The 19,121-nt window shown below is 41.9% G+C and overlaps 1 protein-coding gene across 1 annotated transcript in view; it reads left to right on the top strand.

Annotated features, from left to right (window-relative positions):
• The window catches only part of LOC123374183 (phospholysine phosphohistidine inorganic pyrophosphate phosphatase), a 168,632-nt gene extending 150,082 nt beyond the window's left edge, over nt 1–18,550 (top strand). Inside the window, exon 7 of the mRNA XM_045023823.1 lies at nt 18,199–18,550. Within this exon, the coding sequence (XP_044879758.1) occupies nt 18,199–18,295 (97 nt within the window). The 3' untranslated portion in view covers nt 18,296–18,550. The remainder of the gene's footprint in view (nt 1–18,198) is intronic.
• The last annotated feature ends 571 nt before the right edge of the window (nt 18,551–19,121 follow it).

Below are 19,121 nucleotides of genomic sequence, written 5' to 3'. Positions count from 1 at the left end.
TTAAAAACCCGCAGTTGGCCGAGCCGATTTGGGTTTAGGGGCTCAGGCTAATTGCGGTGTAGACATTCAGGCTTGGGCTGACACCTGGGCTCTGTGACCCTGTGAGGTAGGAGGGTCCGAGAGCTTGGGCTGCAGCCCGAGCCTTAACGTCTACACCACAGTTAAATAGCCCCTTAGCCAGAGCCCTACAAGGCCAAGTCAGCTGGTATAGGCCAGCCGTGGGGTCTAGTTGCAGTGTAGAGATACCCTATGCCGGCTTTTTTGGCTCACCCATTTATGTTATTCTTCCCCCAGAGACCCTCAGCATAGTGGGGTTGGTGCATTGCTGCTGTTATATTCCACCCCCAAATATATAAAAAAATTGGTGACTTCTCATTGCCCCTTGGGCGGAGTTTGTTCCATTGTGTATTTAATGTAGAATTCAATGGCAGAACTCTTTCTGGAACACATACAGTACCACACTGTCACTGTACAGCAGAGTCATCCAGTCCAGTCCACATTTCAAACTCAGCCAGTAGCATTGGACAATGTGGTTCATGGCTGCCTCCGTCTTTAATATGGAGGTATGACCTTGGAGATGTATAATGCAATTCCCTCTCTTGATGCAAGCAGCCATGTTGAGCAAAGTTATGGAGTTATATTATGAAGATTTTAACCAAGCCTGCCATGCAGAAAGTCTGCAGGGAAATAATAATAATATAGGCAGGTGAGAAAAAAGAGTGTGCCAGGTAGTTTTGATCAAATTCTATATAAATGTGGGCATCCAAAGAACTTTGTAAAATGACTAGCTGATAGCCTAGTCTGGATTCTAGCGGGTGGTGTTTCTCTGGTTAGGTCTCCAGCATCAAGAAAGAGTGGAGCTTTGCACGCTGATACATTTAGGCTGAGATTTCCAGAGCCACTTATGGTGCTTGGGTGCCCAATTCTTGTTTGTTCTAATCCAAGTTCTTGAGGCATTTTTACAAACCTCAACCTTAGTCTCCTTTTAGTAAATACGAGGCCTCAGTCCCGCAAACTGATCTACAAGGACAGACTCTTGCATAGAGTCCCAGTAAACAGAAAGGGACTCCTCATGGGAACACAGATCACTTTGCAGGAGGAAAGCCATATTTAGCTATCCAGGGCTCCCAGGACTGTACAATATGAACACACCCCAAGCTCAACAGTAGGTCAGAAAGACAACTAGCAGACCTCCAAACCCACCAAAGTTAACATATCCCACTTCCCTCTAGTCAATAGTCTTACACCGCCAGGAAATCCTGGGGAAATAGATGAGCCTTGCAGCATGCCCAGGAACTCACCAGCCTAGGCTGAGATGGTGCATAAGTTTCATAGACAAAGACCTATCACTGAAAATGCACTGCTACCAGAGCCCCACCTGTTTAAACAAGTGACTGTTAACCTGGGAATTCCAACAGGTAGGATACAAGGAAAGGGGTGATTCTAATCTACTATCTGTAGTAAATTACCAATCATTTTCACTGGGTCTTATTTTCATTAGAACTAGAATTGGTCGGAACACATTTTGATGGAACCATTTTCTGCTGGAAAGTGCAGTTCTGTCAAAACTGAATCACTTCACAAAACTGTCAATTTTTGCAACATTTTGGGGGGGGGAATGTTTTGACATTTCAGAACAAAACACTTCAATTTTTTGTTTTGAAGCAAGGTTTCATTTCAAAAAAATTAATTTATGCAGTATGTTTTATAATATACAATTTTAAAAAGTCAGAATTGAAACAATGTTCTGATTATTGTGAAACTAAAACATTTTCAGAATTTTCCTTAATGGAGAATTTCTAAGTTTTCAGATTTCATTCCAACTGTAAACCAAGCCAGATTTTTAAATCTCAAAATCCTTAGCGAAATGGAATTGTCGTCCTTTGGCCAGTCCTAATTAAAACCTGAAAACAGAAATCTGCTCATGAAATTTTCTGGACCTTGAGAATAAGTTTCTTTTTAAAGTGCTGCTTGTGGCCTCTACAGTTTGTCTTTCCTTTTGATGAATGATTTTCCTGTTCATTTAATAGGTAATTGCATCGCCCTCTGCCCCATCGCCAATGAACCAAACCACATTTTATGGCAGAGATGTAAGCATGTGAAAATGTACCTCTTGAACAGAGCACTGAATACAGTTTGACTATGCAGGGGCTGAGTCTTACTATTAAAAATATAGATAGGGATTGAGAGAGATCAGACAAAAAGCCAGCAGGAAAGAAAAAAGAAAGAACCTATCGTTCCTGTTCATTAGGTCAAGGAACTTTCTGTGATCTACATTCCTGCACAATTGGCTTGTCTGGGCTAAGTGATTCCAAAAGCTGCTTTAATTTTCCAACTCAGAAACATTTAACTTTTTTAGACTCCCATCTGAAAAAGGTTTTAAGGTGATAAAGTGCTGGTTCCTAGCCATGAATAGGGCACCACTTCATTTGAGATGGGAAATTTATTACACAGATGTCATTCTTCTTTAGTTTTGGTTTCCTAGGAGTCTCACTGCATTTCTGATAGCCACATCCCTAATTAAAAGCAAGAACATATGATTCACCAGAAATTGTCCAAAGAGAAGTATTATTTTCACTAAAGAGTTTACCTGAAAAACAGCCTTTAAATGCTACTGGTATTGTAGCCACAGGCATCTTGTTGCTAGAAGATCACATTATCAGTGGTTGTAGAATTTATGAGAGTTACACCTGGGATTAAATTGGTCCAATATTTTTGATCACCAAACAAGATCATGAACCCTAAATAAATACATCTTTCTCTCACTGCTTGAAAAAGACCTTCCTCCCAGGTCCATAGGCATTTGTAGTTAAATTTCTATGCAGTGCTTTGCAAATGCAAGAATCGGCATTAATTTCCTTCATTTACTATATTGTGAATTTATGTAATGTATTAGAAGGATGAAGTGAAATATTCTCTTAGGTGGGGCTTTTCAAAAGGTGTCTAAAGGAGTGAGATGCCCAAATTCCATTGAGTTTCAATATGATTTGAGTGCCTAATGCCCTTAGGCAAATCCCAGCCCCAGAAGTTAATCTTTTCCACTGCAGTGTGTTAGTGAGTCCATAATCTGTTCAGGGCTAATGCAGTAGTTGTGTGTAAGATGCATGTTTGTGTACATGCATATTTGTGTCTGTGCCCACAAATCCTTTCTTGAGAATTTTAAAATGATTTCTTAATTGATTGAATAAGATCACATGGCAAAGGCACATAGTTCATCAATAATTAATCCAAGCAGGCAACGGACAGTCTCCTGATGCTTGCAAATGCCATACTATACTGGAGAGTTTGGCAAATCTGTGGCAGTTCTTTCTCAGATTTTTCTCAGCAAAGAGCACGTGTGACTTTTGAGGGGTAGGGAGGAGACTTTTGTTTTTATTGAAAACATCTGTGCAGAACCCTGCATGAACCCATATTTAAGAAATGAAGTTGTTCTGATTACACAGCATGGGAACCATTTCAACTACACAAACATACATGGCAAGTGTTCATACCAAAGGTCACATTTCTGCTGTACACTTCCAGAGTATAATAGCATGAACTGAATATAAAAACCCAAGTGACTCGGCAGAGAAGACACAAAAGGATTTACAGCCAATAGAAATGCAATGTTCTACTTCAGAATGCAGGGAACCATTCCTCTAAGAGGAAATAACAGACCCTCAGAGGTCATCAAAGGGATTGAAAGGGTCCATTAAATGATATAATAGCTTTCACATTTCATTGTAGCCGGGCATAGATTTCACCATTCTTATTTGAAATGTAAGTTCAGAAATATTGCTCTGAGTGTCTGGCAATAACCCTCCTGTCAACAATAATGGACAAACTTAACAAAGTAGCATCCTCTGTAAATTAAATGCTGCCAGGATCACTCCACAAGCAATGCCAAGCGAGTGTATACCAATAGAGAAGGTTCCAAATTGCCCCTAATGAGCAATGGAATCCTAGCAAAACCTCACAAATATGCTTTTCACTTGCACTTCCAGCGCATGAGTCCTCTGGTTACTGATGTTTCTAGCATTTCATGCAAGCAAGCACATTTTAAATCTCTCTTTTGGAGTCTCATATGTTCTGTGGGATGCCTGAACTTGGATTATGTTCAGAGCAGCATCCTGTCCAAGATGCACAAAATTGAATACATAGTGTATAGTTCAGTAACCTCAAGTCACTGCTCCATAACCTCTTAGGACCAAATGCAGGCCTGGTGTAAGCAAGTGCAACTCCTTAAAGGCCTGTGTAGTTGCACCCTCTTCCCCTAGGTGCTTCAGTAGAATTACCCTTATTTACATGAACTGAGAATAATAATAATTCCTAGCTTTTATATAACACTTTTCATCAGTGGATCTCAAAGTGCTTTACAAAGGAATTCAGTATTATTGCCCCCATTTTACAGATGGGAAAACCGAGGCATAGGATGGTAAGTAACTAGGCCAAGGTCACCCAGCTCATGGTAGAGCCAGGCATAGAACCCAGGCATGTCCTCTTGAGTCCCAGTCCAGTGTTCTGACCACTAGGCCACACTCTGAATGTGGCCCTTAGTGTGCCTGAAACTTGACACATCGTAAGTTATCATCCAGGAAACAGCTGTGAACCCTCTGGTAACATACCAGTATATTAACATGTGCACTTTCCAGTTCAACTAGCTCCCAAACTTGACAGAATCTACAAAGTATGTGAAAACTGGGCCTCTCCTTGTACAGTCATCATCATTTAAAACTTAACACTTACCAGCAGTTCCCTCCCAGCTGTGTGCTGTTTTAAGTACACAGCAAAACGATAGTACCTGCAGGGCAACTATTCACAGATATTGACTTTTGAATGGCTACCATTGTGCAACATTCTTAACATTGGGTTGCTTGTTTGACCAAATGAAATTGCACACTCTGGGCTAAATTTTCAGAGGCAAAAAAAGAAAAAAAAATCTGCCTGTGTTATACACAGTGAGGCAAATTCCATATATCCCCTGCTGGAGCTATCCCAATGTGAAGGAGGCCCCAGCAGACAGAGCTGGCTGAGCCAGCTCCTACATCACCATCCCCACAGGCTTTGCTTCAGGGGGCATGGCAGGGCTGCAGAGGGACTCAGAGAGGACAGGAAGGAAGGAACCTTGATAATTGGCACAAATTAGAGTAGCCCCCAGGTCTGTCCAGATGAGCCCCTTCATGCCTGCAGAGCCCCATTGACTTCAGAAGAGCTCCATGAAGGAGCAGGGATCCAGCCATGTGGTGCTTTTGATAGCACCAGGCCTTAGTGAACAGGTTTTGTGAGATTGTTCTATGCACAGAGAGCATTGTGGATAAAGGCATGGAGATAGGCATGAGAGAAGAAAACAAAGGGAGCATGGTGGATACTGTCATTGGCACAGTGAGGGGGTACAGGGCAGCCTACCAAATGTGAACTGGGCTGGTGGTTTCAGCTGGGTGCCTGGACCTAGAAGATGTATGTCACCATGACGCTACTATCAGAACTGGCACTAACTTGCCACATGGTTGGCAGTCTCAACAGAGAGGCCAAAGACTGAATGGACATGGCAACCGTTCTGCTTTCTCAGCCATGGCAGTGGTCCCTACAAGGCTGAGGCACTTTGGTGGGGGGGTGTTGAGAAGCTTTCTTTACTACTGTCCATGCTGTATTCCTAGGCCATGGAAAGAGAGGGCGTCAATCTGCAAAGCTCTTAATCTGGCACCTTCACATGCGCTACATTTCCTGAAAGAAAAAATAAATAGCGGCGGGAGGGTATCAATTCCTCATGTCACCCACTTCCTCAGAATTGTGTATTTATAGACTGTTTGGTACAGTAACTACAGAAGTCTAAAACATAGGAGAATTGGGACTACTCAAGGCGTAAGTTACTACCAGCATGAATGAGAGAGGGGGAATCTGCCCCTAAATATATCTAGCCAGCTGTGTGCTTACTGCAGTTATACAATACTTGTGTTTAAAGACTGTCACATCAGCATTCTGACATGCACAGATGGGAAATACATTATCCATGGTTCTCAGTTGCATAATAGCATTCTGTAGCGTGCTGTCTTCAGGGCAGCTTTTGGACTACATGCTACAGATCTCTGCTGTGAGCGGCTGAACACTATCAGGCAGGTGAAAATCACTGATAGTCATGTTCTCACAGGACTACACATTTACATAATGCAGATAAATTTGTGGCCCTGCAAATGTACAGCCCCAAAAATTCACCCAACTGAGGGCTGAACATTCAGAATGAATTAGCACAGGTGGAGACAGGGTTTCTAAATGGACCTGAACCAATGTCCATTTAAGACAATGGAAAAATTCCCATTGACTTCAGTGGGCTTGAGATCAGGCTCTAAGGGCCAGATTGTGCCCACCCCAACTCATGGTGAGTAGTCCCTTACTTAATTAGTAGTCCCATTGGAATGAATGAAACTACTCGTGGAGGAAGGGACTGCTCAACATGAGTAAGGGTGGCAGAATATGGCCCTTAGGGTCTGATCCCACCACCCATTGTAGTCACTGAGTACGTCTACACTGCAAAAAAAAAAAGCCCCACGGCAGCGAGTCTCAGAGCCTGGGTCAGTCAACTTGCACTACGGGGCTAAAAATAGAATCATAGAATATCAGGGTTGGAAGGGACCTCAGGAGGTCATCTAGTCTAACCCCTGCTCAAAGCAGGACCAGTCCCCAACTAAATCATTCCAGCCAGGGCTTTGTCAATCTGGTCCTTAAAAACCTCTAAGGAAGGAGATTCCACCACCTCCCTAGGGAACCCATTCCAGGGCTTCACCACCCTCCTAGTGAAAAAGTTTTTCTTAATATCCAACCTAAACCTCCCTCACTGCAACTTGAGACCACTACTCCTTGTTCTGTCATCTGCCACCACTGAGAACAGATAATAGCAGCATAGACGTTTCCACAGGGCTAAAAGTAGTCAATTTTACAGGAATCAAAGATGCAAGAAACCTGCTGTAGTATATGTAACATTTTGAAGGTACATAGCTCTTTTCATCAAAGGGTCTCAAAGTACTTCATAGAATCATAGAAGATTAGGATTGGAAGAGACCTCAGGAGGTCGTCTGGTCCAACCCCCTGATCAAAGCAGGACCAACACCAACTAAATCATCCCAGCCAGGGCTTTGTCAAGCCGGGCCTTAAAAACTTCTAAGGATGGAGATTCCACCACCTCCCTAGGTGAACTTTATGAACATTAATTAACTGGGATTTATCCCAAATCTGATACACTCAGATAAACGGATAAATCTGATATACTCTGATACACTTTTTCTCTGGTTTTGAGCAAGTCCATTAACCTTTCTGTCTGGTGATATTTGTTTACTGTCTCTCAGGGATGTTATCAGGATGGATGAATTAATTACTTAAAGCGTGTAAAGTGCTTTGAAGACAAAAACCCCGTATAGGTGCTTAAGGCATTATCACCTCATTTTATTATATTTATGTAAGCCTTACAACACCCATTGGGAGACTGGGAAGGTGTTTTGATACCTGTTTCACAGGGTGGTAAGCTGAGTCACAAAGAGGTGAAGTTACTTGTCAGAAATCAAACAGTGATTCAGGAGTAAAGCAAGAAATGGAACCTGAGTCCTGATTTCCAGTCCCCTGCTCTACCTACTGGAAACACTCCTTCCTCTTCTGTGTCACATTGCTCTCCTTCTTGCTAATGCTTACAACATCATCTTGTGTTTTCAGTGTTCCTTAGAAGATTTTCAGAAACAATCTCCACTGAGATTAGTTTTCTGATTTATCTTGCCTGTGCTCTGCTTTCCGCCTTTATTTCCAATAAGACCTGCTTGACCCTCCTCCCTCATCCCCAAACAGTTTTTATCACCATCTCCTCTCCCTTTTGCTGTGTTTTTTACATTATTCCTGAGGGAAAGCCCTGCACTTTAATCCACTCCATTTGAAGGGTACGGTTGTGCCCGAAGCAATCTGTGAATACAAATGGGCAGTGGCCACAGCAGCATGTCTTCTGTAAGGGCATTCTGCATTGTCAGAGAAACCTCTGAAGGATTCCTATCGCTTTCATAGCTGTCAGCTTCCGTTCCCCTCATGCTGCACACTAGATGGAAAAAATCAGGCTGCCTCCTTTCAGTGTTACTGAGTCGGGGCATGGGAAGATGAAGTGGCTCTCAGATGTGGTAGGAAGCAGAGAGGGTAGGAGAACGGCTACTAAATTGGGACAGCAGGTAATCCTTTGGCTGAGAGGAACCCTAATATGCAGTGGGCAGGGTAGAGGGAGGGCATGAGGAACCCATACATTCTAGCTTGGCACCAGTATGTTGTATCATGACTTAGCCCTGTTAGCTCTTTTTTCTTCATTTGCTTCAAATTGCTGTGAAATACCTGCACTTCCCAGGTGTTGGAGGGACTTGGCCTGCCTCCCAAACAACTAAATTGCACTCAAGGATCTTTTAATAATATAGGTCTTAAATTTCATGTAGATGGAACATAAGCATGATTCTCTCCCCACTGATTTTAGTCTTAGCAATTACATAAACTGCTTTTAATTTCCTCATGTTCTCTTATATGTTCATCAAGGAACTGGACAGACCCAAGGTCCAGCACAGTCATTAAAACCTGGCATCCCAAACCTGTCTGTCTACCCTCGCCCCACATCCTGAGGGAAAACAAAGGAGCTGCAACATGGATAGCATTCTAACCTTGCTTCTATGCTGCCTGCCATCCAGGACTATGGCTCTGGGTTTGTTCACAAGTGTGTATGTCCATGTCTCACCACCCTGTGCTGCATCCTGGTGAATAGGCGGAGCACTGAAATATAATCCTGCTCTCTCAAATACTCCAATTCAGAGCGAAGGATTTCAGTATACCTCAGCACCCTTCCTGCCCACAGGGCTAAAGCAAAGGGAGGTGTGACATGCATGTGTGTGTTCGGACACTGAAACACACCCACTCAGTTCTAATTTTAGACCTACCAGCATTGACCTCATTCGTTTTAAACAAATATTATCTCTAGAGTTTTATACACGAGGACACCCCCTTTAGCATCACCATGCAGCCAACTGGCTAGGAAGCAAACAAATGAGCATAGTGCTTCAGGTTTCAGAATGGTAGCCGTGTTAGTCTGTATCAGCAAAAACAATGAGGAGTCCTTGTGGCACCTTAGAGCTTAACAAATTTATTTGGGCACAAGCTTTCATGTGCTAGCGCCCACTTCATCAGATGCATGGAGTGGAAAATACAGGAGCAGGTATAAATACATGAATGGATGAGGGTTTCCTTACCAAGTGTGAAGTCGGTCTAACGAGATAACTCTATTAACAGCAGGATACCAAGGAAGGAAAAATAACTTTTGAAGTGATAATGAGAATGGCCCATTACAGACAGTTGGCAAGAAGGTGTGAGTAACAGTAGGAAGAAATTAGTATTGGGGAAATTAGGTTTAGGTTTTGTAATGACCCAACCACTCCCAGTCTTTATTCAGGGCTAATCTGATGGTATTCAGTTTGCAAATTAATTCCAGTTCTGCTGTTTCACGTTGGAGTCTGTTTTTGAAGTTTTTTTTGTTGAAGAATTACCACTTTCAGGTCTGTTACTGAGTGACCAGAGAGATTGAAGTGTTCTCCTACTGGTTTTTGAATGTTATGATTCCTGATGTCAGATTTGTGTCCATTTATTCTTTTGCGTAGAGACTGTCTGGTTTGGGCAGAGGGGCATTGCTGGCACATGATGGCATATATCACATTGGTAGACGTGCTGGTGAACGAGCCCCTGATGGTGTGGCTGATGTGGTTAGGTCCTATGATGGTGTCCCTCAAATAGATATGTGGACAGAGTTGGCACCAGGGTTTGTTGCAGCGTTTGGTTCCTGGGTTGGTGTTTTTGTTGTGTGTGCAAAAAAAAAGAAGTTATTTTTCCTCCCTCAGTATCCTGCTGTTAATAGATTTACCTCATTAGACTGACCTCACACTTGGTAAGGCAACCCCCATCCTTTCATATATTTATGCCTGCTCCTGTATTTTCCACTCCATGCATCTGTTGAAGTGGGTTCTGGCCCACGAAAGCTTATGCCCAAATAAATTTGTTAGTCTCTAAGGTGCCACAAGGACTCCTCACTGATAGTGCTTCAGTTTAACTTGTTCAGCATGCCTATGTTTAAAAAGTGAACTTATTTGCCTCAGAAAATGCATTCCAACTAGGCAGGAAAGCAGAGATCTAGGTAACTAGTTCCTAAGATTTGTCCCGTTTTTGATTTACAGGAGAAAATACTTCCCTAACCCCTCAGTCCATTTGTTTTCCTGCATTTTGATGGTTTGTTTCCTGAAGAAACACTCTACCTAGTCTGTTTAACTGCTCTGTTAAAACTGTGGCCGTTTCACATGATATGGAATGATTAAAAGGCAAACCCACAGATTTCCCCTAGATGTTAGCAAACAATTCGGCTGTTAATTTAACCTGTTTATGGATTCTTGCATGTAAATTAGATGCAATTAAACACAATTAAGCTACGTGTGCTGTTCTGGGAGGTAAGAGATGCGAGATGGAGGTTGCTAGGAATCTGTGACATAGATGACTTCTTGTACAGGCTTGTTTTCTGTTGCTCTTGCAAGTGCATTTACCAGAAATAGAGAGTGCAGTGAAGTAGTTGCCAGTACCACAGACACAGAGGGTGTCATTATTATATTCCTTATTGTTAGATCTTTTTGTGGAAGCGTTTCGTAATCTCTGATTAAAAAATCTTGCCTAAATAATAATAGAAAAGAGAAGAAAGCATATAATAGAGACGGGCCCAAGCTTTTTCTTGGTTATTATTTGTATTATGATAGAGCGTGCGGTTCCACCTAAAGTGGAAACCCCATTGTGGTAGGCAATGTGCAGTTATAGAGTAAGAGACAGTACCCTGCCCCAACAAGCTTACGGTTAGACTAGGCAAGACAGGGAAAGGATGGCAAACTGAGGCACTTTGAGATTCACTGACTTGCCCAAAGTCACAGGAATTTTTTGGCAGTCAGTAATTGAATCCAGCTCTCCTGAGTCCCAGTCTAGTGTGTCAGCCACCAGGATGTCCTTCCTCTCTTCAAAGGGAGTTCTGCACATCAGTTTGAACCTGGATGCAGATCATTGCACAGATCTGATTGTGTAGTTCCCTAAAGCTCGGAGGTGCTTAGATTTGGAGTTTTGGTCCCAGCCCATTACAGAGATAATGGTAAGCTACAAAGCTCAGAGTCAGATCCAAACCTCTTCAAAGCTGGGTGCTCAGTTCTGTGGGTTTGGTGCTGGCTCATCTCAAATTATAATGTCAGAGAAACATACTCTACAGACATTTACTAACGATGCCTCGACGTGCTGTCCATCATAGTGATTTATTTGGATGTGCAGTGCTGAACTAATTAAATTACCCAGGTTGGGCTAAAAAAAGAGTTTCTCTTGTAGCACTCAGTAAAATTATTGCCTCTGTCTAAAGAGACTAGCAAAGGGTAACAGTATCTGTTTACATTGCTAATAAAGAAAATCCTGTTACACTGTGTCTGATGCCATTTACGGGTTCAGTAAGAGTCCCTGAAGAACACATTGCCAAGAGAAACGGTTTTAGACTCTTTAATCTAATTTTATGTGGGGGGAGTGTATCCTGTTTAATTAGCGAGTAAGTGGGAACTGTGCTCTGACACAAAGAGATTCCCCTGTATAAACGCAAGGAGGTTGTGTGGAATGATGTTTAGCGCTCTTACACGATGCTGTATTGCAGAAAAGGTCAGTGACAGGGGGACACATATTGTTACAGATTAGATTTGCCATATGACTTCAGCATTGTACACTGGAATGCAAGATCATTTGTCATGTTCAAATTAAGATCTGTACCTTTCTTTGGCCCTGCATGCTGTTTTCCTTCACACCCCTATTTTTAAGGAACTGTGCAAGTAGATACTTTTAATCCATCATGTCAATCATGTGTTGGTTGGTTACCATCTGCTCCTATTCTCTGAAGTCAAGTTTCTGCTGGTCTAGTTGAGCTTGATCTGAATAATCTAACTATTTTCATCCCTGTGGCCATGGCAATCCATGTCAACTGTCTCAGTTTACACCCTCGTGTGTTAAGCCTTTTATATTTTATCCCCATAGTGCTTCAGCTCAGCTGTTCCCATTTTGTTCTCTGGATGTTTGTTAAAGAGTAATACAAGCAAAGTACTTGAAAAAGACATTCCAACCAGCATGTTAGTTTCTCTAGTGCAGAGTTGTATGATCTCCTTGTATTCAGTGTGAAGTAACCCATTTGTACTTATACAGGGGTTTTGCTATCAACTTCTCAAACTAACTGCATGATCTAATAAGAACATTCTGGTTAATGTACATTCTAAGACTTGGGGTCCTTTCTGATAAATGGTTCCTTATGATTATGTGTTTAGGGGTTCACACCCACCAAAACCAGACACTCACCTGGAACCACACATACAGAGGTACACATTAGCAGATCCTAAAGTGATAATGGACAAGAATCATTTTGGGGGGTGGGGGAAGTAGTTACACTGAAAGTGTCCATTGCATATGAATTGTCTATTATCCTGTCCCCCAAAACATCCTCTTAAATGCATAATATCTCATATGTATATAGCTGTATTCATTTCAGAGACTCCCAAAGCACATTACATACTAATGTGCAAATAATACCTGGATCACTTCGCTCACCACAGCTATGCATTGTGGTGATGACCTGAGGTCAGAGACTCAAAGTGCATTCCTCACTCCCACCAAAGGAAAAGCCCACGTGGGTAGAGACACTGTCAGCTTACTTTCTGTGTGAAGATCTATAAATATGGATTCAAAGAAAGATCCTTGATCTCTGGACTGTTCGGATTCTAACAAGGCAAAATGACTGCATGAGAAGACAGAGATCCCCAGAGTTATTCTGGGTAGCCCTGAGAGACTTTTAGGAAACTGGCAGATTACTACATCTCTGTCACCATTTGGAATTATAGGCTGTGACTCTGGGCTGGTCTACTCTGGGGGGGGGATCGATCTAAGATACGCAACTTCAGCTACGTGAATAGCATAGCTGAAGTCGAAGTATCTTAGATCCATTAGATCCATTTACCTCTTGTACTTATGGCGCGGGATCGACGTCCGCGGCTCCTCCTGTCGACTCCGCACGGAGTTGACGGAAGCGTGTTCGGGGATTGATGAGACGGGGGTTTGTCTACACGGGAACACTCAGAAAAGTAATCTAAATTAACTTTTAAAGTGGATTAGTTAAACTACATTAAACCGCCGTGTGGATTCTCTTATTCAGAATGGAAGTGGCCTTAATTTGATTCAGTTTAATTCACTGCCAAAGTGACTTAGGGCCACATTTCAAAGGTATTTAAGTAGCTAAAGATGTAGGTAGTCAGTGAGACATAAGCTCTTAAGGGCTAGATTTTGAAAGGTGTCTATGCGCCGACAGAGGCAGATAGCTACCTAGTGGGATTTCCAGAAGTGCCTGAGCAGGTTCAGCACATAACTCCCATTGAAACTCAATGGGAGTTAGGCACCTAATTCACAAAAGTGCTTTTGTACATTCCATTTGGTGCCTATCTGCTTCTCTTGGCACCTAAATACTTTTGTAAATCTGGCTCTGCCAACATCACTTTTGAAAATGGAACTTGGGCTCCTAAATCACTTACATGCTTTTGAAAATGTTACCCTTGTCATGAGCTTTTTAGTGCTATTGTTTAAGATGCCATTGGACAGAAAACGACAATGGCCAATATTAAACTAGGGAAAAACCATGATGGTGCGCTTGGCTTTTGAGATCTACAGGGCAGTCTGCAAGCTGGAGAAAATAGCCAGCTTGTGTGTTGGTGTCAACAGTACTAGAAATTTCCCATTTTACAGTTAGCAGAAGGGGATAGAGCTGGACTGTTTATTCAAGATTCCTTGTTCTGCTTCACTAGGGAGTCATGGTGCAATAATACGAATATAAATTACTATTTTATTTATAAGTTTCCCCACACGTAACAAAGGTCACCATGCAGCAACTTCAAAAGCACAATGAAACAAAACAAGCAGAATCCCAAAATGTTAAACCAGTTGAAATTAAATAAACCCTCTGAACCTGTTGTTGCTGTTATTGCTATTTATTATCATTTTTTACTTGTATTGAGGAGCCCTAGTCACAGACCTGGACCCTGTTGTGCCAGGTGCTATATAAACACAGAACAAAGAGACAGCCCCGACCCAAAGAGATTATTATTTATTGCTATTATTGTAGCACCTTGGCACTCTAGTCGTGGGCCAGGACCCTGTTGTGCTAGGTGCTGTACAGACACAGCAAAGCACATAAGCACATGCTTAACTTCAAGCACCTGCTTACATCCCATTGACTTCAATGGGAATGTCTCCTGAATAAGGGTTACGTGTCCATCTAGCTGTGTTTTATTTTATACAGTGCAAGTAACATATTGCAAAGATCTCTCCTAACCAAAGTTTGTATTGTACAGAAAGCCAATTGCCATTCTGAGGTCACACCCAGAATGGATAACAAATAGATCGTTTTAGTCCTGTCTGCAAAACAGAATAGAAATGGTCAGGCTGGGATAAATGGGAAGGGTGCTGCAGATGTGGACGGGGAGTACATTAACAGAGCTGTCTGGGAAAGCTTGCAGTGCTCCGGCGTATGTTGTGCTCGATCACACCTTTTCCAGACATTGCTTTCAGAGTCCATCTTAGGCACTGACAGTCACCTGATATTAAATCATGCCTCTTGTTAATTTTTCCACCCCTAAAAGGTTTTCCTCAAGCAAATCAGCACATGTGAAATCGAAGGTCCCCAGCTGTGCAACTCTCTCATTCTGGCAATCTGTTAATCTCTGTAATGTGTCCACATGGTACTTGGATAGGTGTACAAAATAAATACATTACCTGGGACTAGAGTGTTGAAAGCAAACCCTGTCATCTGAGAGCTAGACTGACCAAGTAAAAACAGTCTGACCTTCTCAACCGCTTGCTGCTTGTGTCAGAAACACAATTGCATCTTGAACACATAGTCTAGTAACTTGTACATATTCTTTTGTTTGCTGAATATAATTAGCTTTTATGAAATAATAAATGATTGACCAACATAATGACTTAGCAGTCAATTAATTCAGAAACCATTTGTGCAGTTTTTCTAAAGAGATGCAATAATTTTAGAGTATTGTTAGTCTATTTCGACCACTTCCTAGCAAACAGCACATTAGTGGTTTTCTAGCACTGCTAATAGTATGAGACTTATCTTGGGTAGCTTTAGCTGTCTGAGGTACCCAACCTCACCTTGAAAATTCTTCAGAATTGGAGAAGTCGCCTATGGACTGATTTTCAATCATCTTGGGTGGTACTGCGATGTATTTGTACACCAGGGACATCTTTAAATTCGTTAACCCTGAACAATAGCATATCTGCAATTAGTATTTCAGTATTCAGGCTGCAAGCCTAGCTTGCCTTCCTCCAGCGTGCGCGCGCGCACACACACACACACACACACACACAGCATTACCTTGATCAGTCAAGTGTACAGAACCTTATGTTACAGATAGAAGCTGCCATCATCATCATCACTATTATTATTGCACCATGACACTGTAACAAAGCAGAACTAGGAGACCGAAGCACTGAGTCATGCACTAATCTTCTACATTTTAGATCAGATATTTCTGTTACAGTTGATACCAAAGTACAATCTGCTTCATGTGGCCATTTCCTTTGTTTTGCAGGTTGCTTTGTCGATCTCACAAACAAAACCAAATAGCAAAGTAATATTTTTTCCCATAGCTGCTTGTTTGTAACCTTCTGACAAATGAAATCTCAGCCAGCACGGGCTGCTGAAAGAGGCTATTCCTAGCTCCTTTGTAAGGAATTCATGTACTCAAATACTCTGAGAACTTCTGAAAAATGAACAGCAAGGAAGGGCTCCAGGGAGCCCTAGTTCAAAAACTGAAAAATAAGTTGGGACTTGTACTGACAAGTACCCACCAAATTCTTCACATCGTAAATAATAATAATCTCCATGGCTACCAGATATTCGATGGGAAATGCATCTTCCCCCATTAAGACAATAACCCTCACTAAATAAAGTCTTGCCCTTTACAGAAGAAAATAGGGAACTGAGAGGGAAGGGAGCTGGACAACTAAGCTCTCGTCTCTTTTCAAGGGTCTCGGAGGGAAGCCATTAAGAATAAAATCCACGTATTTTCTGATTCATAACTCAGCCCAACAGGCATAATGTTGACACATTCAGGTTAAACTCTTAGTCCCCCACCAACTGAAATTACATAGAGCCCGCTCATTTTTCCAGGCCAAGAATGAATTCTTTTCTGTAATAGTAAACTGAAATGCTCATAAACTTTATAAAATCAGAGGCATGCAATGAAACATGGATGCTCAAACTCTTCTAAAAGCTCTTGCTGATATAGATAAAACGCTATGTAATATACAATGCATTCATTTTGGCTAATTAGTTAATTATGTAGACCACCATCCATACAAGGTATCACAGAATATTCTCCAGCCAAATCATCTGTCCATGCAGATTTGTGGAAGATATGTAGGGTATAATATAACACACACCTAAGATCTGTAGAGATGGTGGGAAAAAGAGAGGGAAACGAATATGAAGGCAAAACTTCAGGAAGAATGATCGAGCTTGGGGAAAATGTCAGAGTTAGCACATAGGATAAGTTAGATTTGTCCCTGGCTCTGCCACTGGCCTAGTGGCTCACCTTGGGCAAGTCACTTTGCCTCTCGGTGACTCTGTTTCCCATCTGTAACATAGGGGTGATGGTACTGACCTTCTTTGTAAAGTGCTTTAAGAGCTGCGGATTGAAAACTTTCTATTTAAGAGCCAATTATTATTGCTGTTTATTATTAGAGTGAGGACTTGGTGTCATCTTCAGCCAGAGAAGAAAGATGGGGCTTTCTCATGGGATTTGAAGAACATCACATGAGATTAATTAGGTGCAGAGAGGGAGTGGAGCTAATGCAGATGATAGTGGAAGCATAGGGAAAGATTTACCTCCCAGCCGCAATAAAGAGAAAGAGAGTGGGGACAGTTTGGCATTTCTCCTCAGAGGAAGAATTCTGTGATCTTAGGGGGAGTGACTCCACCTCTCTGTTAGTGTTTTCTCTCCATCCTTTGTCTGTTTAGAATGTAAGTTCTTCAGGGCATGGACTGTCTCCCACTCTGTTTATACAGTGCCTAGCACAATGCAACCTCATTTTGGTTGGGGCCTGTAGGTCCTGCCATAATACAAATAATTATAGTAACAACAGTAAAACATATTCAGAAGTAAACCAGGCATTGACTTATTTATCCGCCATAATGGAGGGACACTAAAGAAAACTAATAGCTGCACACTGGGAAGCATGTGAGAAGAAACGCCAGCTCACACTTTTCGGTGCCATGAAAAGGCTTGCGGACACCCTCAAACTAGAGCTACGCAAATAACAGATTTTTCAGTTTGCTGGCAATTCTAACAAATCAAAACATTAAAATTGTTTCCGGTCAACCTGAAAACAGTTTTTTTTTCAAAACGTTCCGTGACTCAAAAAGTAAAAAACATCTTTTGGGTGAAACAGAATATTTCATTTCATTTTCAAGCTTTTGTTACATTTTTAATTTTAAAAAAATAAAAGGAAAGGAAATTTGGAAACAAAATATCATTTGGAATAGAAAAATCAATGTTTTGTTTCAAAAACGTCAAAACAAACATGTTTTAATATTTTTCAGAGGTTAGGGGGTTATTTTTATGTTTTTTTCAATCAAAACAATTTGGTGAATTTAGCACAAAATTGCAAAATATTTTGGTTTCACAGAAGCTGCATTTTTTGCTGAAAAAAGTTTTGGTAGAAAAATTTCGCCCACCTCTACATTAGATCTGACATTTAGATTGACTGGCTGTGCCATTATCTGTGTCTAGAGTCACTGAGAGGCATCCTTGGTAATTATCACAATTAAGCGGGTTTGGCATTTATCGGAGAAATGATTGAGTAGATTCTACATTAGTTCTAATGATAGACAAGTGTCATCCAACAAATATCCCAAACCTGATGTGTGTCAGTGGCAATATTATGGTTTCATGGGAGTACTTACCAGACAAATGGATAATTGCATTGTAACAAAACTTAACATCTGCCCTTCTCTTCATGTATTTCTGAGAAACCATAATTCATTTTTATGTGCCTGTTTATGGAACGTCCACTCCCACTTTTACCAGTTTCACCCTACTCTCTCCTCTGCAGGCCTTGTGATGAGCAACACCCGGAAGTGAAGGCAGATGGATACGTGAACAACCTCGCAGAAGCAGTGGACATTATTGTGAAACAGTTGCACAAGTGATCGTGCTGTAGAAGATACCGATTTAAAGGCACAAAGAAGTTGGACTTGACATCTGAAGCCTAGCATACATCTCTTCCCCTGTTTAATTCATTTCCCTCTCTTCACCTAATTTCTACACATATGCAAATAACCATAGGAAACCAGTAATGCTAATAGTTTGTCGTTAACTGCCTGATTTTCAAAGCTTCTCATTTCTAGGTACTAAAATGAAATGCCTTAATGATTAAAAACATTAAACCTAACAGGTGCTTATGACTTCCGTGAATCGTCTGATTTTCTAGCACCCGCGCATTCCCTTGACTGCCATGTAGCCATGCAGTAGGAAGAACAGATAAAATTAACTGACACAAGTGGCTCTTGCACCATTGGGCCAGACTCTGTCCCTGCCTAGGGAGCAGTGGGTTGCCCCCGCATGGGGGAATCCCCAGGCAGCCTAGGTCAGGCTCTAGGCTGCCCCTTTTTGTAGATGAGTCCAGAACTTTGTGTGTAAGATGCGTGCGCACACCAGTCCCAAGGTGAAGTTTTGGGGGAACCCCCTCGTCTCGTAATGACATCCTTGATTTCCACCTGGCTGGGTGTAACCATCGGCTAAGCGTAGCGTCTTGTTTGAGATTTCTCAGCCTAGTGAGTGGTGGCTTTGAAGCTGCTCAGGGCAGCGGTCGGGACCTGCTATCAGTGGGATTTTCAGAAATGCTCAGCATTGGCCCAATTCCACCACAACTGAAGTCCAAGTACAAGGTCTAGGGGCCACTTAAGTCCTGCTTCGCATGGGTGTCCCACATTTGAACTGTCACCATCTAGTCACACTGTTTTAGTCTTCAACTGC

The sequence above is a fragment of the Mauremys mutica genome, chromosome 7, assembly GCF_020497125.1.
Source record: "Mauremys mutica isolate MM-2020 ecotype Southern chromosome 7, ASM2049712v1, whole genome shotgun sequence".
NCBI classification, from domain to species: Eukaryota; Metazoa; Chordata; order Testudines; family Geoemydidae; genus Mauremys; species Mauremys mutica.
The sequence above is the reverse complement of the archived record's forward strand: the minus strand, read 5'-3'. Positions and strand labels throughout refer to the sequence as shown.